Genomic DNA, 23,548 nt, shown 5'->3' with positions numbered 1-23,548 from the left:
TTGATGCACACATTTTGTGGTCCCTGGCTCGGACGATGACATAGTCGAGCAGGTGCCAGTGTTTGAAACGAGGGTGTTGCCACGATGCTTTGTATTTGTCCCTCTGACGGAACAAGGTGTTGGTGATAACAAGTTCATGTTCTAGACATTTTGTCAGGAATAGGGTACCGCTGGAGTTGGCTTTCTCTACCCCCTCTCTGCTAATCACGCCTCCCCAGAGGGCTGTGTTCTTGGCGACCCTGACATTGAAGTCAGCTAGGAGGATCAGTTTGTCATCTGCGGGGACGCAGGACAAGGATTTTGAGAGGTTGGAGTAAAAACCCTCTGGCCTCCTCCGTTGCATCGAATGTTGGGGCTGGCTTCAGTGCTGGCTAATAAAGGTTACAGGTCACAGAGTGACCTTCTCTCAAGTATGGGCCTTGTGTGCATTTGTAGTGTATAGTAAGGACATATTAGGGGGAGTCGAAGAGTCATGAAGCATTCTGTTAACCCCACAGGGGGGAATCGTTGAGGCGGTCAACCAGCTTGATTTTGAGGGCGAAGCCGACTCTGTGGAGGCGACGTTCTTCCTCTGGTTTCCCTTTCCAGAAGGAGGTGTAATCTCCACCTTGTTCCTTGAGCTGGCCTTCCCCTGCCCACCGGCTCTCGCTTAGGGCAGTGATGTTGATATCAAAGCGTCTAAGTTCCTGGGCAACTATGGCGGTGCAGTGTTCCAGCCTGTCGCTGTTGGAGTTGTCCATAAGGGCCCTGAAGTTCCAGGTCCCGAACTTGATGTTAGAGGAGTGGAAGATGCCTGTGCGTGAGTTCTTTTAACGTGGGGTGGTCGTTGCACATCGGCTACCACACGGGCTTAGCTAAGCAAGGTCTTGGTCCAGTGGCAAGGGGTCCAAGATGACTGGAAACCAGGCACTGCTGTATGGGCCTAGTTGCCTATGGTGAGATATTGGCCGCAGGCTGAGTGATGAGTAGCACCCTTGATGGTAGGTGGATCGAGGCTTGGTTGGGGGCAGGCATTGGGAGGGTCAGTGGCCCACTGGGGTTCAGAGTGGAAGGTCAGGGGGGTCACAGCCATGGTACTTCACCACGTGCTAGAGCAGGAGAAGAGGCCAGGTCACCAGTGGGGAAGGAGAGCTCCAGTCGCCGCCGAAGGAGGAGGGGAGGCCAACCGCCATTATAGGAGAGGACCACCCGGTCACCATTGAGGAGGAGGTCGCCTGTCGCCGCAGGAGGTCCAGCCGTCGTCGAGGAGGCTCAGACTCCGTCGTGGAGGAGAGGCTCATCTACCGTCGCTGGAGGTGTTCTGATCGCCGCTGGAGGGGGGGATGGAGGCCCGATAGCCAGGTCGAAGGTTCACCTGGCTGGCTGGGCGTCATCGGGGATCGAGAGAGATAGGGGTGAGTCGACGCCTAGGAGGAGGCCGCCGAAGGGGGGGGGGGGTGCGGGAAAAGAGAGGTCCAGGTCGTCGCCGCAGGAGACCCGGTCGTTGCCGCTGATGGGTGGTGTGGTGGGAAGCCTGAGGTAGGCCTGAACTTGTGGGATTTGCAGGGTCGGATTTAGAGTAAGAGTTTTGTGTTCTGTAAACCAGATTTTCCCTTGTTGAGTGGATGTCCAAATTATATCGCTATGTATTCAATGCCCTGATATTCTACCTGTAACCTTCACCTTGAAACCATAGCCTGAATCAACAGAAAACAGAGAGTCAGGATAAATTTGTCATTTTCAGGTTGGCAAACTGTAACTAGTGAGGTGTCGCAGGGATCAGTGCTGGGGCTTCAATTATTTACAATCTATATTAATAACTTGGATGAAGGGACCGAGTGTAATGTAGCCAAATTTGCTGATGTCGCAAGATAGGTGGGAAAGCAAATTGTGAGAAGGACGGAAAGAATCTGCAATGGATATAGAAAGTGAGTGGGCAAAAAATTGGCAGATGGAGTATAGTGTGGGAAAATGTGAGGTTATCCACTTTGGTCGGAAAAATAAAAAAGCAAATTAGTATTTAAATAGGAAGAGATTACAAAATGCTGTGTTACAGAGGGTCCTGGGTGTCCTTGTACATGAAACACAAAATGTTAGCATGCAGGTACAGAAAGTAATCAGGAAGGCAAATAGAATGTTGGCTTTATTGAAAAAGGAATTGAGTATAAAAGTAGGGAAATCCTGCTACAACTGTACAGGGCATTGGGGAGACCACACCTAGAGTACTGCGTACAGTTTTAGTTCCCTTATTTAAGGAAGGATATATTCTCTACCCCAGGAGAGCTGTGGAAGTTGGGTCACTGGATATATTTAAGATGGAGATAGACAGATTTTTGAATGAGAAGGGAGTCAAGGGTTATGGGAAGCAGGGGAGTGGAGTTGAGACCAAGATTAGATCAGCTATGATCTTATTGAATGGCGGAGCAGGCTCGAGGGGCCAAATGGTCTCCTCCTGCTCCTATTCCTTATGTTCTTATGAATCACTCTGCATTGGACAAGGTCCGGTCAGGCTCCCCAGTTGATGTCACTTTAACAGCCCGATCTCACTCCCTATCTTCTTGGACTCTGGTTCTGTGTGAAGGTGACAACTCTTAACAGGGTACCTCAGTCAGAGCTGATTGGTACTTGGGCTTCACACGTCAAAACTGGGTGGCACAGAATGACCTGAACCAAGCAGAGATCTCGCATATAGGGCAGTGGGGCTCAGTGTTCGGGATAAGTCTCACAGCACACATCGCCCTAAACTCAGCTTAGCACCAATATTTATTAACCACTCCTTAAGCTCGGAATTGATAAAGGAAATTTTCATAGAATTGTAGAAATTGCAGCACAGGAGGAAGCCATTTGGCCCTCAATTCTGACGCCGTCTCCTGTAACTCCATTTCGCCCACCCACGCAAAAGATAGTTTTATATTCCTCCTTTTCAAATATATACCCCATTCCCTTTGAAATGAAGTTTTAGTCTCGACCTCAATAACCACATGTGGTGAAGTATCCCAGCCCTCAGCTCAAGACCTTCCCTCCTCCCTTTCCCCTCTTGCTTCTTCCAGAGAGAATCCTGGTTTCCCGTTGCCTAGTTCCAATTCGCTCACCAATGGAAATAATCTTTCATTATTTACCCGCAGTAAAGTCCCCAGGTTTCACTCACAACTTTACTGGCTGCTCCTCTCAGTGCCGCTCCCACTCACCACCTTGCTGCTGCTGCTTCCGGCTCTGTGAGAAATACTGGATCGCACGCCCACCTCCAACCCATTCCCCCCCACTCATTTGAGCCCCAATCTCAGATCACTAGTCCCCTTCTCTCCCACAAACTCCCATTCCCCAATTCCCCATCTCTCCCCAGCCCTCATTCCCCAGTCTCCCTCTCCTTGAACCCCGATTCCCCATCTCACCATCTTTCCCCCAATTCCCCCACTCCCCATATTTCCCTCCAATCCCCCAATCTCCATGTTTCCCCCTGATCCCCCATTCACCAGTCTGCACCTTTCCCCCTCAGTGTTAAGATCAGGCCGAGTCCACGTGCTGGTCTGAGGCCGCACTGGTCCCACCTGGCGACACCTGATCTTCACCAACTTTGGGGCCCAAATTTCGGCCTCAATTGCTGCTGATTTTTTTGGAGCAACTGGTGTAGAACGGAGTATCTTAGAAATTCAAATTCTCGGCATTTAGTTTGCTCCAGTTCTAGTCAGTTAGAACAGTTTCACTTTGGAACAGAATTTTTTTTTCAATAGGGGGCGTGTCCGGCCACTTACGCCTGTTTTCAAAGTTTCGGCAGTGAAAACTTACTCCATACTAACTTAGAATGGAGTAAGTGAAGATTTTTGTACGTTCGAAAAAACCTTGTCTACACTTTAGAAAATCAGGCGTAGGTTACAAATCAGGCGTAGGGAATGGGGGGGGGGGTTTAAAGGGAAGTTTACAAACATTAAACACTTCAGTTTTACAAATAAAGAGCCATCATCAATAATAAATGATAAATACATCAATAAATCAACCAATAAATCAATCAAAAAAAATTAATAAAAAATATATATATTTTTTAAATCAATAAATAAAACATTTTCTACTTACCGACTGCAGCACCGGGAGTCCTTCAACAGCGTGGGGGGGGGGGGGTGGGGAGAAGGAGAGAGGAGAGAGGGGAAGGAGAGAGGAGAGAGGGAAAGGAGAGAGGAGAGAGGAGAAAGGAGAGAGGGAGGGAAGGAGAGAGGGAGGGAAGGAGAGAGGTGGGAGGGAAGGAGAGAGGGAGGGAAGGAGAGAGGTGGGAGGGAAGGAGAGAGGTGGGGGGGAAGGAGAGAGGGGGGGGAAGGAGAGAGGGGGGGAAGGAGAGAGGGATGGAAGGAGAGAGGGATGGAAGGAGAGAGGGATGGAAGGAGAGAGGGAGGGAAGGAAGGAAGGAGAGAGGGGGGGGAAGGAGAGAGGGGGGGGGGAGGGAGAGAAGGAGGCTGAACGGCCGGGCCCAAAACCTCGGGCTAGATTTACAGGTAGGTGGCGTCGGGTCTCGGGGGGGCGGTCGCGGAGGGGGGGGTGGAAGAGAGAGTCGCGGAGGTCCGGGGGGTGGGGGGAGAGAGTCGCGGAGGTCCGGGTGGGGGGAGAGAGTCGCGGAGGTCCGGGTGGGGGGAGAGAGTCGCGGAGGTCGGGTCGCCGGGGGGGGGAGGGGGGGGGAGCGGGAAGCGGGAGTCGAGTCGGGTCGGGAGGAAGCAGGAGCTGGGCATGGGAGGGGAGCTGGACATGGGAGGCAACCTTATGCACGCAGCCCAGTGAGGCCATTCGGCCAGGGCTAGGGACTGCGTGCTTCAGGCCCCTCCCACACAGTTTTGGGCGCCTGGAGCTACTGCACATGCACGCCCACTGTAGCGCGCATGTGCAGAGGTCCCGGCACTGTTTTCGGCGCAGGGACCTGGCTCCGCCCCCAACAGCTCGTGCTGCACTGCGCTCGGCTGCAGAAGACCTGCAGGGAGTCGGAGAATAGGGAAGATTTTTTTAGGCGCACTTTCTGGCACGAAAAACGGGCGTCCAGGTCGGGGCTGCGCCATTTTAGGCGCGTCCCGAAACTTGGGCCCTTGAAGTGGGACGAGGTTCCCGCTGCAGACAAATGAGGGCCTAATTTAAAAGTAAATGTCGAGGCCCGATGAGGTCATCAGTACTGCATGGTGATTTTTACGAAGACTCGGGGAGACCCATCTGCTGTCAAACTCTCCAGGGTGTAGCAAAGTGGCTGAGAGCACAAGATACGTAATATTTTTAATTCTTCGGGGAATCAGGAAGAAATCCTCTGGCCTCTCTTGTCCAAACACCCTCTACTTCCCCAAACCGGCATGTGTTGGGAACCCCCACCCCCCCAGCACTTACTGGATGCCGGGACCATTTCCTTCGATCCCCAGAAGCGACCGACTCCCACCTCAATTCCCACTCCCGATCAATTAAAATCAGCCGGACCTCATTTCTTTCATAACTGCTGGGGGGCTTCCCACGCCCCATACCCACCCCCATTAAAATCAGGGTTCCTCTCTGCAAAGCATCTATCAGACTTAAATATAAATATTTATATGGCTATAATTTGATTTAAAAAAAAACCATGAAAATAAAATTATACACATTTTATATAAAACAGCTGTAATATTTCAGATCTAATATCCTGATTTGCCTATATAGACATAAATGGTTTTAGAATTCATGAATTATTTTGTTGGCCCTGAACGATGTTATGGGTCCTGAGTAATTATTAAAGCACTGCACGTATCCCTCATTATTCATTCTACTCTGGCAGTGAATACAGAAATACCTGATTACCACTCAGTAGAAACATCAACAGTATGGGAGGGATCTTTAAATCAAAAATGCAACAACCACAGTTAGTAATGCAAGAGAAACCATGGTGCCTTCTGTGAAGATACCAGGTTATGTCATTAATTTTTTAAGTCTCTCAAATCTAAAACAACCAAATGGACCAGCAGGGTTAACAACTCAGCACAAATTAATGCTCCAACTGGAGCAGGTCGGACATGATTTTCGCAGCTGCAGGACAGCTGCAGGAAAAATGCAGTGAACAGCATAAGAACATAAGAATATAAGAATATAGGAACAGGAGTAAGCCATATGGCCCCTCGAGCCTGCTCCGCCATTCAATAAGATCATAGCTGATCTGATCATGTACTCAGCTCCACTTCCCTGCCCGCTGCCCATATCCCATATCCCCTTATCGTTTAAGAAACTGTCTATTTCTGTCTTAAATTTATTCAATGTCCCAGCTTCCACAGCTCTCTGAGGAAGAGAATTCCACAGATTTACAACCCTCAGAGAAGAAATTTCTCGTCATCTCAGTTTTAAATGGACGGCCCCTTATTCTAAGATCATGCCCTCGAGTTCTAGTCTCCCCCATCAGTGGAAACATCCTCTCTGCATCCACCTTGTCAAGCCCCCTCATAATCTTATACGCTTCGATAAGATCACCTCTCATTCTTCTGAATTTTAATGAGTAGAGGCCCAACCTACTCAACCTTTTCTCATAAGTCAACCCCTTCATCTCTGGAATCAACCTAGTGAACCTTCTCTGAACTGCCTCCAAAGCAAGTTCCATATTTTGTAAATATGGAAACCAAAACTGCATGCAGTATTCCAGGTGTGGCCTCACCAATAACCTGTATAGCTGTAGCAAGACTTCCCTGCTTTTATACTCCATCCCCTTTGCAATAAAGGCCAAGATTCCATTGGCCTTCCTGATCATTTGCTGAACCTGCATACTATCCTTTTGTGTTTTATGCACAAATACCCCCAGGTCCCACTGTACTGCAGCACTTTGCAATCTTTCTCCATTTAAATAATAACTTGTTCTTTGATTTTTTTTCTGTCGAAGTGCATGACCTCACACTTTCCAACATTATACTCCATCTGCCAAATTTTTACCCACTCACTTAGCCTGTTTATTTCCTTTTGCAGATTATTTGTGTCCTCCTCACACATTACTTTTCTTCTCATCTTTGTATCGTCAGCAAACATGGCTATGTTGCACTCAGTCCCTTTTTCCAAAGTGTTAATATAAATTGTAAATAGTTGGGGTCCCAGCACTGATCCCTGCGGCACCCCATTAGTTACTGGTTGCCAACCAGAGAATGAACCATTTCTCCCGACTCTGTTTTCTGTTATTTAGCCAATCCTCTATCCATGCTAATATATTAACCCTAACCCCGTGAACTTTTATCTTGTGCAGTAACCTTTTATGTGGCACCTTGTTAAATGCCTTCTGGAAGTCCAAATACACCACATCCACTGGTTCCCCTTTATCCACCCTGTTCGTTACATTCTCAAAAAATTCCAGCAAATTTGTCAAACATGACTTCCCCTTCATAAATCCATGCTGACACTGCCTGACCAAATTTTGCTTTTCCAAATGTCCTGCTACTGCTTCTTTAATAATGGACTCCAACATTTTCCCAACCATAGCCTTCTTCGACCATACAAAGGCCTTTGACACAGTCAACCGTGAGGGTCTATGGAGCATCCTCCTCCTTTTCAGAGACCACGAACAGTTCGTCACCATCCTCCGCCTGCTCCATGACGACATGCAGGCCGTGATCCTTACCAATGGATCCATCACAGACCCAATCCACGTCCGGACTGGGGTCAAACAGGGCTGCGTCATCACCCCAACCCTCTTCTCAATCTTCCTCGCTGCCATGCTCCACCTCACAGTCAACAAGCTCCCCGCTGGAGTGGAACTAAACTACAGAACCAGTGGAAACCTGTTCAACCTTCGCCATCTCCAGGCCAGGTCCAAGACCACCCCAACCTCTGTCGTCGAGCTACAGTACGCGGACGATGCCTGTGTCTGCGCACATACGGAGGCTAAACTCCAGGACACAGACGACGTATTTACTGAGGCGTACGAAAGCATGGGCCTTACGCTAAACATCTGTAAGACAAAGATCCTCCACCAGACTGTTCTCGCTGTACAGCACTGGCCCCCAGTCATCAAGATCTATGGCGCGGCCCTGGACAATGTGGACCATTTCCCATACCTCGGGAGCCTCTCATCAACAAGAGCAGACATTGACGACGAGATTCAACACCGCCTTCTGTGCGCCAGTGCAGTCTTCGACTGCTTAAGGAAAAGTGTGTTTGAAGACCAGGCCCTCAAAATTGCCACCAAGCTCATGGTCTACAGGGCTGTAGTAATACCCGCCCGTCCTGTACGGCTCAGAGACATGGACCATGTACAGTAGACACCTCAAGTCGCTGGAGAAATACCACCAATGATGCCCTCCTGCAAGATCCTACAAATCCCCTGGGAGGAGAGATGCACCAAAGCCATGGTTTTCTAGACCATTATGTCAAGGAACCAACTAGAGAGCAGGCCATCCTAGACTGGGTCTTGTGTAACGAGAGAGGATTAAACATAAAACATAGAAACATAGAAAATAGGTGCATGAGTAGGCCATTTGGCCATTCAATGAGTTCATGTCTGAACATTCTACTTCAGTACCCCATTCCTGCTTCCTCGCCATACCTCTTCAGCCCCCGAGTAGTAAGGATTAGATCTAACTCCTTTTTGAATATATTTAGTGATTTGGCCTCAACAACTTTATGTGGTAGAGAATTCCACAGGTTCACCACTCTGGGTGAAAAAGTTTCTCCTCATCTCGGTCCTAAATGGCTTACCCCTTATCCTTAGACTGTGACCCTTGGTTCTGGACTTCCCCAACATTGGGAACATTCTTCCTGCATCTAACCTGTCTAAACCAGTCAGAATTTTAAACGTTTCTATGAGATCCCCTCTCATTCTTCTGAACTCCAGTGAATACAAGCCCAGTTGATCCAGTCTTTCTTGATATGTCAGTCCCGCCATCCCGGGAATCAGTCTGGTGAACCTTCTTTGCACTCCCTCAATAGCAAGAATGTCCTTCCTCAGGTTAGGAGACCAAAACTGTACACAATACTCAAGGTGTGGACTCACCAAGACCCTGTACAACTGTAGTAACACCTCCCTGCCCCTGTACTCAAATCCCCTCGCTATGAAGGCCAACATGCCATTTGCTTTCTTAACCGCCTGCTGTACCTGCATGCCAACCTTCAATGACTGATGTACCATGACACCCAGATCTCGTTGCACCTCCCCTTTTCCTAATCTGTCACCATTCAGATAATAGTCTGTCTCTCTGTTTTTACCACCAAAGTGGACAACCTCACTTTTATCCACATTATACTTCATCTGCCATGCATTTGCCCACTCACCTAACCTATCCAAGTCACTCTGCAGCCTCATAGCATCCTCCTCGCAGCTCACACTGCCACCCAACTTAGTGTCATCCGCAAATTTGGAGATACTACATTTAATCCCCTCGTCTAAATCATTAATGTACAATGTAAACAGCTGGGGCCCTAACACAGAACCTTGCGGTACCCCACTAGTCACTGCCTGCCATTTTGAAAAGTACCCATTTACTCCTACTCTTTGCTTCCTGTCTGCCAACCAGTTCTCAATCCACGTCAGCACACTACCCCCAATCCCACGTGCTTTAACTTTGCACCTTAATCTCTTGTGTGGGACCTTGTCGAAAGCCTTCTGAAAGTCCAAATACACCACATCAACTGGTTCTCCCTTGTCCACTCTACTGGAAACATCCTCAAAAAATTCCAGAAGATTTGTCAAGCATAATTTCCCTTTCACAAATCCATGCAGACTTGGACCTATCATGTCACCTCTTTCCAAATGCGCTGCTATGACATCCTTAATAATTGATTCTATCATTTTACCCACTACCGATGTCAGGCTGACCAGTCTATAATTCCCTGTTTTTTCTCTCCCTCCTTTTTTAAAAAGTGGGGTTACATTGGCTACACTCCATTCCATAGGAACCGATCCAGAGTCAATGGAATGTTGGAAAATGCATCCACTATTTCCAAGGCCACCTCCTTAAGTACTCTGGGATGCAGACCATCAGGCCCTGTGGATTTATCGGCCTTCAATCCCATCAATTTCCCCAACACAATTTCCCGACTAATAAGGATTTCCCTAGTTCTTCCTCCTTACTAGACCCTCTGACCCCTTTTATATCCGGAAGACTGTTTGTGTCCTCCTTAGTGAATACCGAACCAAAGTACTTGTTCAATTGGTCTGCCATTTCTTTGTTCCCCGTTATGACTTCCCCTGATTCTGACTGCAGGGGACCTACGTTTGTCTTTACTAACCTTTTTCTCTTTACATATCAATAGAGGCTTTTGCAGTCCGCCTTAATGTTCCCTGCAAGCTTCCTCTCGTAATCTATTTTCCCTGCCCTAATCAAACCCTTTGTGCTCCTCTGCTGAGTTCTAAATTTCTCCCAGTCCCCGGGTTCGCTGCTATTTCTGGCCAATTTGTATGCCACTTCCTTGGCTTTAATACTATCCCTGATTTCCCTTGATAGCCACGGTTGAGCCACCTTCCCTTTTTTATTTTTACGCAGACAGGGATGTAAAATTGTTGTAGTTCATCCAGCCGGTCTCTAAATGTCTGCCATTGCCCACCCACTGTCAACCCCTTAAGTATCATTCGCCAATCTAGCCTAGCCAATTCACGCCTCATACCTTCAAAGTTACCCTTCTTTAAGTTTTGGACCATGGTCTCTGAATTAACTGTTTCATTCTCCATCCTAATGTAGAATTCATCCATATTATGGTCACTCTTCCCCAAGGGGCCTCGCACAACGAGATTGCTAATTAATCCTCTCTCGTTACACAACACCCAGTCTAAGTTAGCCCCCCCCCAGTTGGTTCCTCGATATATTGATCGAGAAAACCATCCCATTAATTAGCAATCTGGTCGTGCGAGGCCCCTTGGGGAAGAGTGACCATAATATGGTAGAATTCCTCATTAAGATGGAGAGTGACACAGTTAATTCAGAACTTAAAGAAAGGAAACTTCGACGGTATGAGACGTGAATTGGCTAGGATAGACTGGAGAATGATACTTAAAGGGCTGACGGTGGATAGGCAATGGCAGACATTTAAATACCACATGGATGAACTACAACAATTGTACATCCCTGTGTGATGTAATAATAAAAAAGGGAAGGTGGCTCAACCGTGGCTAACAAGGGAAATTAGGGAAATGTTAAATCCAAGGAAGAGGCAAATAAATTGGCCAGAAAAAGCAGCAGACTTGAGGACTGGGAGAAATTTAGAATTCAGCAGAAGAGGACTAAGAGTTTAATTAGGAGGGGGAAAATAGAGTATGAGAGTAAGCTTGCAGGGAACATAAAAACTGACTGCAAAAGCTTCGATAGATATGTGAAGAGAAAAAGATTAGTGAAGACAAACGTAGGTCCCTTGCAGTCAGAATCAGGTGAATTCATAATGGGGAATAAGGAAATGGCAGACCAATTGAACAAATACTTTGGTTCTGTCTTCACGAAGGAAGACACGAATAACCTCCCGAAAATACTAGGGGATCGAGGGTCTAGCGAGAAGAAGGAACCGAGGGAAATCCTTATTCGTCAGGAAATGGTGTTAGGGAAATTGAAGGGACTGAAGGCCGATAAATCTCCAGGCCCCGATAGTCTGCATCCCAGAGTACTTAAGGAAGTGGCCCTAGAAATAGTAGATACATTGGTGGTCATTTTCCAACATTCCATGGACTCTGTTCAGTTCCTTTGGATTGAAGGGTAGCTAATGTAACCCCACTTTTGAAAAAGGAGGGAGAGAGAAAACAGGGAATTATAGCCAGGTTAGCCTGACATCGGTGGTGGGGAAAATGCTGGAATCAATTCGTAAAGATGTAATAGCAGCACATTTGGAAAGCAATGACAGGATCGGACCAAGTCAGCATGGATTTATGAAAGGGAAATCATGCTTGACAAATCTTTGAGTTTTTTGAGAATGTAACTAGTAGAGTGGACAAGAGAGAACCAGTGGCTGTGGTGTATTTGGACTTTCAAAATGCTTTTGACAAGGTCCCATACAGGAGATTAGAGTGCAAAATTAAAGTATTGGGGGTAATGTATTGACGTGGATCTAGAACTGGTTGGCAGACAGGAAGCAAAAAGTGGGAATAAACGGGTCCTTTTCAGAATGGCAGGCAGTGACTAGTGGGGTACCGCAAGGTTCAATGCTGGGCCCCCAGCTACTTACAATATACATTGATGGTTTAGGCGAAGGAATTGAATGTAATATCTCCAAGTTTGCAGATGACACTAAGCTGGGTGGCGGTGTGAGCTGTGAGGAGGATGCTAGGAGGCTGCAGGGTGACTTGGATAGGTTAGGTGAGTGGGCAAATGCACATGCAGTATAATGTAGATAAATGTGAAGTTATCCACTTTGGTGGCAAAAGCAGGAAGGCAGATTATCTGAATGATGACAGATCAGTAAAAGCGGAGGTGCAACGAGACCTGGGTGTCATGGTACATCAGTCATTGAAGGTAGGCATGCAGGTACAGCAGGCAGTAAAGAAAGCAAATGGCATGCTGGCCTTCATAATGAGGAGATTTGAGTATAGGAGCAGGAAGGTCTTACTGCAGTTGTACAGCGCCTTGGTGAGACCACACCTTGAGTATAGTGTGCAGTTTTGGCGTCCTAATCTGAGGAAGGACATTCTTGCTATTGAGGGAGTGCAGCGAAGGTTCACCAGACTGATTTCTGGAATGGCAGGACTGACATATGAAGAAAGACTGGATCTACTAGGCTTATATTCACTGGAATTTAGAAGAATGAGAGGGGATCTCATAGAAACATATAAAATTCTGACAGGAGTGGACAGGTTAAATGCAGGAAGAATGTTCCCGATGTTGGGGAAGTCCAGAACCAGGGGTCACAGTGTAAGGATAAGGGTTAAGCCATTTAGGACCGCGATGAGGAGAAACTTCTTCACTCAGAATTGTGAACCTGTGGAATTCTCTACCACAGAAAGTGGTTGAGGCCAGTTTGTTAGATATATTCAAAAGAGAGTTATATTCAAAAGAGAGTTAGATGTGGTCCTTACGGCTAAAATGATCAAGGGGTATGGAGAGAAAGCAGGAATGGGGTACTGAAGTTGCATGATCAGCCATGATCATATTGAATGGTGGTGCAGGTTCGAAGGGCCGAATGGCCGACTCCTGCACCTATTTTCTATGTTTCTATGTGCATCCGGGAGGCCGCTGAGCACCTCGAGTCTCATCGCCGAGAGCGTGCAGAAATCAAGCGCAGGCAGCGGAATGAGCGTGCAGGAAACCAGTCCCACCCACCGTTTCCCTCAACGACTATCTATCCCACCTGTGACAGGGACTGTGGACTGTTCAGCCACCTAAGGACTCATTTTAAGAGTAGAAGTCTTCGATTCTGAGGGACTGCCTATGATGATGATGATGATTTTTGTAGTAGTTTAATGTAGAAACAGGCTTTATCATCACATGCTGCAGTGAAATCTATAAAATCATGATGCAACCAATATGATTGATAAGGTAAGCATGAGATGGATAGGTCCACAAAGCTTGCTGCTTTTAGCTTTAACAGCCAATAGTATTTAACAGAGCTCAGTGAACACCTTCAGAATCATTGACGGGACTTGCCTTCATGTAAAGAAATTGAGATAAAATCTTTAATCCGGTGCAGTAGGGCAGTAGTCAACACACATTTAAAATATATTGCACCACTCAGTAAGTATTAAAAGAATCAAAATAAATAGGTGCTGAAGCACTTATTTGTTCATTGAATTTCCCCCCCCCATCTAACATTTTGGAGCACTTCACTGCCCCAATGTGGCAGTGGAAATTAAATCATAATAATTATAGCACAGGAGGTGGTCATTCGGCCCATCGTGTGTGTGTCAGGTTAAATCTCAGTTGGTTTTGCAGAGGAAATTAGCACAAATTTACTAAAATAGAGCTGCTTCAGTTAGAAGAAAATACCGTCCAAAAAAAAAAGACAGTATAGAATTTGCTTCCTAAAATATCAACTTAAATCTGAACCCAATTCTAAATCTCAACTGTGAAGGAAAACTTTTCCACATCTGATGAAGGGTCAGACCTGAAACGTTAACTCTGTTTCGCTCCACAGATTCTGCCTGACCTGCTGAGATTTCCAGCATTTTCTATTTTTATTTCAGATTTCAGCATCCGCATTATTTTGCTTTTGTTTTGTCTCAATCTCAACTCATTGAGAAAAGCCATTCAGTTCTACCGCAGCTATTTAAGATGTTTTGCAATGACCACACTTTTAAAAAGAAACTGACATAGTTGGTGTGCATTGTGCATTCTTCAAAGTGAGAGCTGTTTGTGGTAGGGAATAGATAACCAGTGATGGCAACACACACTCTCAGGTTAGGTAGCACATGGCTAGAGACAGAATGAAGTGTCCTCACCTCAGAAGAGCACTCCGCACTGCTGCAGTGTGACATTTTCTATTTCCCATACTAGCTATCCTTTGACATCTTTGAATAAGATTACTAATTTGGTGCCAAATTAGGGGCAGTAAGGAATGAGATGAAGTCTGCCAAAATCCCTTTTACATTTCATTCCTCTTACACCAGCTGACAAAGGCAAAGTTCATCCCATCAGTCTGGATTGGATTCAAACCCAGTACCAGAAGTGACGGGTCAGTGTCCAATCCACTTACCATCTATTCCCAATGATACACTTAATAATCACACTATTCCTAATTAGCTAGAGATGCTATTGCAGTATATTGTAAATCAGAGATTATTCCGCGATCACCAAAATAAAACAATTCAGACTGCTCAGTAAACATTCCATAATCTATTTATATAAGGTTCTCAGCCCAACTTTACAGGCAATGCCATAACCACTAGTCTCCTACCAATATAAAATGTAATTCTTATAACTTTCCAGCTGCACTAGATCACAGGAGGTGTTTTGTTAAGTTTTAGCAGTGTAATTAGGTTTCATACAGCAAGAAAAGTAAAATATGTACATCACACACGATACAGTAAGCATTTTGATTTAGAAGTGATCATTCACAAATGAGAACATTCTTTTTTGCATCTTGTTACTTGAAAAATTGGAATACTGAAGAATATAGATTACAGACACTAAGATAGAAGTGTTTAATATCATGAAAGGATGGGACAGGGTAGAAGAAAGCAAACTGGTTCCAGCAGTTGAGGGATCAAGAACGAGGGTGACAGATACAAGATTAAATGCAAGAGGTTTTGAACGGAGGGCAGGAGAAACTTCTTCACACACGAGTTGTGAGGCTGAGAAATTCACTTCCATGGTGAGTAATTGAAGCAGAAACTATGTCAACATTAAAGGTTAGATTGGATAGGTGGATGGAGGAAAAGGAGATGAAGGGATTCGAGAACAGGCTGGGTATTGTGATTAGGACAATTTGCTCATGTGGATGGTGAATGTCCATGTGGACTGGTTGGGCCAAATGGCCTGTTTGTGTTGCAACTTCTATGTATGAAATTCGCAGCCTGTAGCAAAATAGAAAAGATCTAATATTTCAACTGTTTTAAAAACAAATACACACACACACACATGTAGGAGGAATACTCGGGAGAGGGGAAATGAGAAAGAGACAGGTCTGAAAGCAGGTTAAAGTATAGATATTTAACTGAAAACATTTGCAAAATAACTGCACCACAAGACCTTGAGTAGTTGCACTCTGCTCCTGCAGGCTAACTTGCTTTGTTAAAACACTATGCAGTGTCTAACAACATAGGTGAGTCTAAATTTTGTTCTTTGCGATACTGTTGTAATAATATGGAGGCATTATGGCTGTTATGTAATAATAGGATGAGAGAAACGAATATTTTTCCTTCATATTATTCTTGTCAGAAAACATGAAAGAATTGCTTTTGGTGCCAAAACTTCCTGAGTAATATATTGAGGATCAATGACTTTTCATTTCTGATGACTGTAATGTAGGGGTTCTCGTTTTTTCCTTCCCTCTATCCGAAGAATACTTATTTTACATTTGCACCAAATTTTTGTTTAGTGCTATTGTGGTAGATATCACTTTAGACAAGTCATTGTGCATACAAAGTTTAAAAGCTAGTTAAAGTTAGACATTCTGCAGAGTTAATTTCTGATACAAACTTGTATAGCTTGCTGTTGTGGTCTCCCTGGTAACTGACTTAAGAGAGTCTAACACACAGGCCTTGAATTTCCTGCATGGCAACATCCGCATGAGATGTGAATGTAATTGGAACAGAACCAATGCTGTTAGGGTGAGGAGAAAACATTGAATTTCCTGCATGGCAACATCCGCATGAGACGTGAATGTAATTGGAACAGAACCAATGCTGTTAGGGTGAGGAGAAAACATTGTCCCCTTCTGAGTGAGTCAGGAAAGCAGCACACGGCTCTCTGTCTTCAACATTTTTAAGCAATTAATTTAAACAGCTCTGTACAGAGTTTCAATTGTCTCAAACCTATCCCTTCTCACAGATGACTTACGCATAGGAAAAATGCAGCAATACGAGGGCATTTATTTTCTTAGATGAGGAAGTGCAGGCCCTTTTTGAAGGAATTAAAGAAATCGACTCAATCCCCTCCCGTTATCCCAGCACTCATGTCAGTGAGAGGAGGGTGTAGACAGAGGCACTGAGTACCTCATCCATTGTGCCCAGGATGGTGTAGCAGTGCAGAAAGTAGTTTAATGACCTGACCAGAACTTGGAAGGTAGGGCACTCACCATGCTCTCCCTTTCTTCCTCGCCCACTGTGGGCACCAGGTGTCCTTGGTGACTTTGTATTGAAACCCCCGAAGATGCAAACAGGTAGCTCCTTTGTACCTCAAAAGACTAATTTTTCTCTACTTTTGTGAACACAACACATGGGTCCACCCTCTGACCTCCCCCACGCTCCCAATTAGGAGAAGGCAGTAGATCTGCTGGGCTGCTGCACCACTCTGGCCGTGGTAAATGCTGAGTTTGGGAGGGGGCCAGGGGGTGGAGGAGGATCTAGGCAAATACCTGTCCATTTGTTAACTTTCAATGCTCCAGGACAGGTGCACAGACTTTCCCTTTCCCCTCCCCCCGCCCACCCACCGGCAGTTAAAGGGAGTCAAAAAATGCCGGATTAAACAGGTAAATGCTTCTTCAGCACTGCTTGTGGGCCAGGAGGAGCAGGATTGCTTCCCCCAGCTCACCAAACATACCTGCCAGAATCAGCTTCCCTTCTCGTGATCAGCTGACCTCTTCACTCCCCCCGCCATCTTTAGACGCAACCCCCTCCCTTCCCTCCTGCGATCTCTCGTTTCCATTCCCCGGTCTCCCGCTGTGGCCTTGAACACAAAGCTTTCTCGCATGGTGGCCAGCCGGCCTCTCAATCTAGCCAGCTGCAACATAATTCAACATGCGATTCACCAAGGGATGTTGTGGCACTAGGTGAGAAGGATGGAAGCGAATGAAGGCGGTGGCATCCCAAGTGGCACCAACCTTCTGCTGCCATATTCTGGACAGTCTGCTCTGCTCCTAAAGCCCTGCCTGCCATAGCTATCTCCACTTACTTTATCCCATGTTCCAATCTTTAGCCCCAGTCACCACAATTTCTCCCTACAGTAGCTCTCAAATCAGAAGTGTGATAGAATACTCATCATTCACCTGATTGGGTGCAGCGGCATCACCTGTTTGATCGCCATATCCCGACAGTGACCTCAGTATCACAAACCGTACTCTAGGTCCTGAACGACCCATGAGCAACCCAACTAGAGATCAACTGTGAATATAAGAGTTCTGAGATGTCCAACACTTGGGTATCATGCTTGGTTACAAGCCTTAAGCTCTGTCACAATTGAAATGAAAATAAAAAAGCAAGACAGTCACTTTTTAATTTTTCTTCTTGATGGACCAAAGATTTACAAGCAACTGCCAATGTGGAGAAGCATTTCCAGCAACAGAAAGTACCTTCCGAGTGAGCAGAGGTTGTGCCCAAGAGCAATTGGTCTCTAATTGACCTCAAGATGCATCTATTTATAGCAATCAGACCTTGTGCCTTAAAAGGGACAGCTACCTTATACACTGCTACACTTTGCAGTATGATATGCTATGTGTTGCATGGTGCAAAACGCCCGTTATAATATTCTCCAACTCATTATAAGCAACATCAACTGAGATCTGCTAGTCACTTTATTAAAAATAATTGTCCATTGGAAAAAATACCTATATTTACATAAGGTTGATCATAGCTGGGTAAACTAAAGACCCATGCTATTAAATACTGTAGGATTATAAATTAATCTGACTCGAGCTTGTAGTTCAAAAACTGTTTGAATTTTAGTATGAAGGTGAATAATATCCAGATACAAATCACTTTAAATTTGATTATGAAAATATTTTCCTAATAAAGGTACATTGTAAAAGTTTTGTTTTGGGTGTTGTGTATCTAAAAGCAAGAAGGAAAATAAGCATCGGTATGGGATAATTCAATCACTCTTATGGAGGAAATAGAAACGAAATTCATAAGTGTGTGTAATTTTAAAAACATTATTTCAACAACATTGTTGACTAAGACGAGGAAACGCCATTTGCCAGATCCTCCTAGACCAAATGTAGGAGAAACAGGTTTGAATGAGATACAAAAAATAACAAAATGGCTCACCTCTGCATCTGCACCCTCCACATTCTCAGTCTCATCCAGCTCCTTTATTGGAAGTGGTGGAGGATCATCTTCATTAATCATTAGCTGCTCTGTGAAAGTACTCTGCTGATTCATTTTCACCTTGCCTACTGTTGCATATTCTGCAGTACCGTCAGCAATCTCATGATTTTGACCTTGTACCATGATATTCGAACCTGCATTTTCTGACTCACTATAAATTTTATTGGCCACACTGCCAGATTCATCTTTCAGGTCCTTCACAGTTTCATAGAGAGAGTCTTCAATGATTATGTCCTGCGAAGAGCTGTCCTTTAGCACTTCATAGGTGCCATATGCTCCACGAGAGGTCTTGCCTTTGGTCACTTCTGTAGATTCTGTGTTTGTTACTGAATCATTCCCAGGTATTTGTGGCAGTTCTCTACTCTGAGGACATTTTGAAGACTTACAAGAACTATCTTGTTGGTTTGCTACAATTGGTGGCAATGCATCTTCAGATGAATGAACAGTTGCACTCTCATCTGAAAGAACTGTCAAAATGAAATCATTTATCAACAGTTCCATTTTAAAAATCAATGTTACTATAAGGCATGTAAAATTCTTTGCATTTGGGTAAAAATTACTCTAAGATCTAACAACCAAGATAAAAAAAATGTAAACAGAGACTATATTGACGAGAGTGAACAGAAGAAACAAATGAAAAAGTGCCAATGAGATACTTTTGATATAAAATGAACAGAATATTGGGCAATGACAATAGAACCATCTATTTTGACAACTACATGAAGAAATTTTAAAGTGACATTTTCCAAATGGAGCATTTGATCCATTTTAATAACCAGGAATCTCCCCATTACAAATTAGTTTAAGAAAAAAATACTATGTTATTAAATCTTAATGTGTGCAACTTTGCTTCAAGCCAAATAATTAAAATGTTACTTTAAATGCCACTAGGTTACTAAATATTAATTGCTGACTTACCATCTCCATTTGCAAGACTGTCAGTGTGACCATTTGCTGGCACCTCATTTCCAAAACTGATGACTGAATAACTGTTGGTCTCTTTCTCTGAAGGCTGTAAAACATATTTGCATATCAGTATCATGTTCTGGTTTAAAAAAAAGTTAATCCAAGATCTACATTAAAATGCTATTACTTTAAAAAAGCAAAACGAACTGTATTTTGGAAATATAGTTTACAACAAGGACACGACTCTTCTCTTCTCTCTGGTGCTTTCCCTTACAAGATTTATTCCACCTCCATACCAGTTCTATAACATTTTAAAGAGAATAAGCTGTCTTTAAAAAAAACACAAAAGAAAAATATCTCACATTGCAGAAACTTAGCTGGTTGACTTCCAGATAATTCCTGTGTTCATAGTCTTGTCAATTTTGAGAATGTTTTAATAGATATATGTTGCTTTGTAATATTGAAATTGTTCCTTGGAAATAATATTTTGCCAGATTATGTTCCACAAAAAAAAACAGTTCCTTTAAAAAGAAACTAACCATTTTGAAAATAAAAATATGAAGCAGTAGTATGGTGGCACAACTCAGCAGAGTGGTAGGATATAGATGGTTGTAATTCTCCACATGGAACATTTAAAATTAAATCTGTGACACAAGGGAAAGACAAGAGAGGCTGGGTGTGTCATCACGGGAGGAGACAGATTGGATGGTGATCATTTTGTTTCCTCTTTTGCTTCGAATAACCGAGCCAAAAGTGATGCTCACAAAGTATTGGGCACAGGTCACCTGCTTGCCCTCTAGGCTGGGGAAAGATATGTTGGTTAGAGCTAATTAAAAATAGGAAATGAAAATGAAGGCAAACTTTAAAATAAAATTTTCAAAAATTAAATATATTGACCTGGATTTTAAAGTCAGCAGCAAATAAACGGCACTCGTCATTCATTGCACTTACACTTGCCCACAGAATTTCTGTGGGCTTTTACACTGCAACATGTTGTCATCAGACAGTCAAAACAGTGCAGCATCCTCTACAGGGCATCTGGGACCTATGTAAACAGGTCAAGCAGCAATATGTCTCTTCAACCAATCAGATCGAAGAGTCCTTACTGAGGCACGCAGAATCTAAACCAGGAAGTGTTAGTTAGAACATTTAATTCAATATAAAATCATGTGCAGAAAGCAAAATAAAGAGAGGGTAAAAGAATGGATTGAGAGAGATAGAAGAGTGATAATGAAAAAATAAAAATGATTATAAATTAAAAGAGGGGATGAGGAAAGAGACTGGGTGAGGAAGGAGATGGGGTGAGAAAGGAGAGCACTATTTCAGGTGCACCTGCAGTACAACTTTGGCACTGGGACATAGCAGTTTCTGTATTGCACTCCATAAAGGTTATGATGTAAATGCATCCTTAATCAGATGTGGCCCACTCACTGCCTTACAAAGATTGGAAATCCTTCCTACATGCCATAATGTTCCACAGAATTTTGACATATAAAATTTTGACATGAAATGGACACTGTGATTTGATTGTGACTTTCAGAGAAAGCAACAAAAGAAAAGCAAGTGTATGCTTCTAGTGAAGAAAAAAGTGGCATCTGCGTTACTCCACGGCATTGGAAAATGTGGTCCAACAAAACAATGATAATTCCATTTTTTCCTGGAGTGTTGCCCACTCTGATTAAAGTTTTTCTAGAATACCCAGACAAACTAAAGTTAGAACTTACCTGTGAAAGGATGTCATAGCAATAAGTTCATTTTTAGTTGTTACTTTTAATATAAATAAGAGACCATGTACATTGATATTTAGTACATTTCTAGATTTTGACATCGAGCAGCTAATTGTGCAACACGTACCACACTCATTAGATTCTCATTATCCCCATTCTGCTCGGGAGTCTTCACGGGTCTGGTAACAGAAAGATATATGCATCATTAGATCATCACATATGTGTGCATGTGAAACAAGACAGAATTCTTTTTAATAGCAGTGACCCTTCACTCCTGATTGATGCGTGACAGTTAAGTGATGTATATTATAATGAAATGTGCTTGTTTGACTGCTCCATAATATAGCACAAAATACAACAGGAACATATCAGCTATACTAATAATGATCCCAAACCACTTTATAACGAGACTTTATGGGCTAGGAAAGAAAAATGTAAAAAAGCAAAGAACCATCAACATTACTCCAGAATGCACCCTCGGCAATTGTCCCTTGCATGCAAAGTTTGTAATCACTTGCTGAGTCAGGTTTATCAGATCATTCATGAGGTTATCATAAATCTGAGTTGCTTTTTGATACATATGAATAGAAGTCTCCTTTTTGCATAAAAATATTATAAATTGGTGTGAGGTAAAATAAAATACAGACAGATGGTCACCAAAATGGGTACTGAAGGTAGTGAATTGATCGGACATGTAAAATGGTCCAGATTAAAAGGGTTTATCAGTATTCGGAGGTTGTGAGGAGTCGAAAGTTCCTCCAGCTCAAGGTAGGGATTGTACGATATCGCCCACCAACAGATTGTATGTAAAACTCGCTTATAAATGATAGAAAATGGCTGTATAACATAAAATGAAAACTTTAGATATTCAAGACTTTGAGGGAACGGCATATAATCAGGCAAAAGGGAATAGAGCTTTGCTTGCATGCTTATCGTATAAAGAATGCAGAACTAGCTATGGGAAACCAGGGCAAGGTTAACACTGTAGAAGAACACATTCCAAAAGGCTGAGATCGGTCCAACTGCAATAATAAAATAAAGACGCTACAAGACCACTCAGCAGCCAGTCTGATAAGGATTAATGAATCAATGTATCTCTGTGGATCAGTTGTAAGCCAACCGGTAGTCAGGAACTAGTGTTCACAAGGCCAACATGCCTCGAAAACTGTATAACTGTGTGTGTAGAATCCTTGTTCAGAGAAGGTTCATTTGGAACGCTTTCCCTGCATATGCTTGAATAAAGATCGGAATATTGAACCACAGTTTCGTCTGAGTGATTCCGTGGTCGCTATATGGGCAGGTGTCGATTCCTTATTTCAGGGAATCCACCTTGAAGAAGAGAAGTCTTCTTTTTACCACAACATTTGGTGCTGCGAGCAGGGTGCAAACACTCTGACCCGGACGATGTGGCAGCTATTGGGGTGAGTAACCTTTTTTGTACCACCTACAGAGCTGTAGCATTGACAAGGAAGGAGGTAATCTGCATTAAGAACTAAGTTATAGTGAACCACAGAAGGACGAAGATCAAGGTAGGATAGGTGTATGTCCTGAAGCGTGATGAGTGACACAGTAATTAAACAAGGAGAAGCCTGTATTGATCGCGCGCGGTGCAAACAAAGGAGGAATACAACCTAAATGGGTGGTGGGTGCCGACCCCAGGATGTTGAGGGGAAAAAATGGCTAGTGGGATGAAATGGGAACCAGAGGTGTCTCGAGTATATATGCTAGCAGAAAATGTGGACCAAAGGGGTCTAGGATACAGGCATAGAAGGTGATAACACTTAAGTGCCGAAGAAAAAAGACATTTAAAAAAAATGTTTAAGGATGAACTGGGGGAAGCCCATCAAAAGATGAAAGAATATCCGCAGAAAAGGAAAGGATGTTGTTTAAAAGTTTCCGTTTGTATGGAAATGTTTGTGTGGAAGTTTCTTGATTAAAGGCCGGTCTTTAAAAGAGAAATGATTGTGTGTTTGTTTGTTTTAACTCCCCCACTTTTCAGACATGGAGCTGAAAGCTATTTTAATGTTGTATTGGATCTGGGAAAGTATGAATAAATTGAGTGTTAAAATGTTCATTGTGTACCTAGAATTGAATTAAATTTTAAGTTAGAAATTCATGTGCGGATTTATTTTGATTTACAGAGCCATGAAATGCGCAAAAGATGGGTTGTTTAACAAAAGATAAAACTTCAGCCTTGAAGTTACAGTTGCTAATTGGATTACAAAAAAAATTGCAATTGTCTTATGTAGTTTAAATTAACAATGTGTGATCTTGTTTTAAATTAATTTGAATCGTAACAAAGCACTTTCCAATTTGGTTATCAATTGGAATGTTTAAAATGCACCGCCTTCTTTAGTGTCCC

At 43.7% G+C, this 23,548-nt stretch overlaps 1 protein-coding gene across 3 annotated transcripts in view; it reads right to left on the bottom strand.

Moving 5' to 3' along the window:
* pag1 (phosphoprotein membrane anchor with glycosphingolipid microdomains 1) overlaps window positions 1-23,548 on the bottom strand; it is a 341,614-nt gene that overhangs the window by 66,196 nt on the left and 251,870 nt on the right. For all 3 annotated transcript variants that reach the window (XM_070890966.1, XM_070890961.1, XM_070890972.1), the window contains 3 exons: window positions 21,314-21,365; window positions 19,472-19,565; window positions 18,494-19,020 (listed from right to left, as the gene is read on the bottom strand). In XM_070890966.1, coding sequence (XP_070747067.1) covers window positions 18,494-19,020; window positions 19,472-19,565; window positions 21,314-21,365 — 673 coding nt within the window. The remainder of the gene's footprint in view (window positions 1-18,493; window positions 19,021-19,471; window positions 19,566-21,313; window positions 21,366-23,548) is intronic.

Source organism: Pristiophorus japonicus, chromosome 1 (genome assembly GCF_044704955.1).
Source record: "Pristiophorus japonicus isolate sPriJap1 chromosome 1, sPriJap1.hap1, whole genome shotgun sequence".
NCBI classification, from domain to species: domain Eukaryota; kingdom Metazoa; phylum Chordata; class Chondrichthyes; family Pristiophoridae; genus Pristiophorus; species Pristiophorus japonicus.
This window is presented reverse-complemented; position numbering and strand designations above follow the sequence as displayed.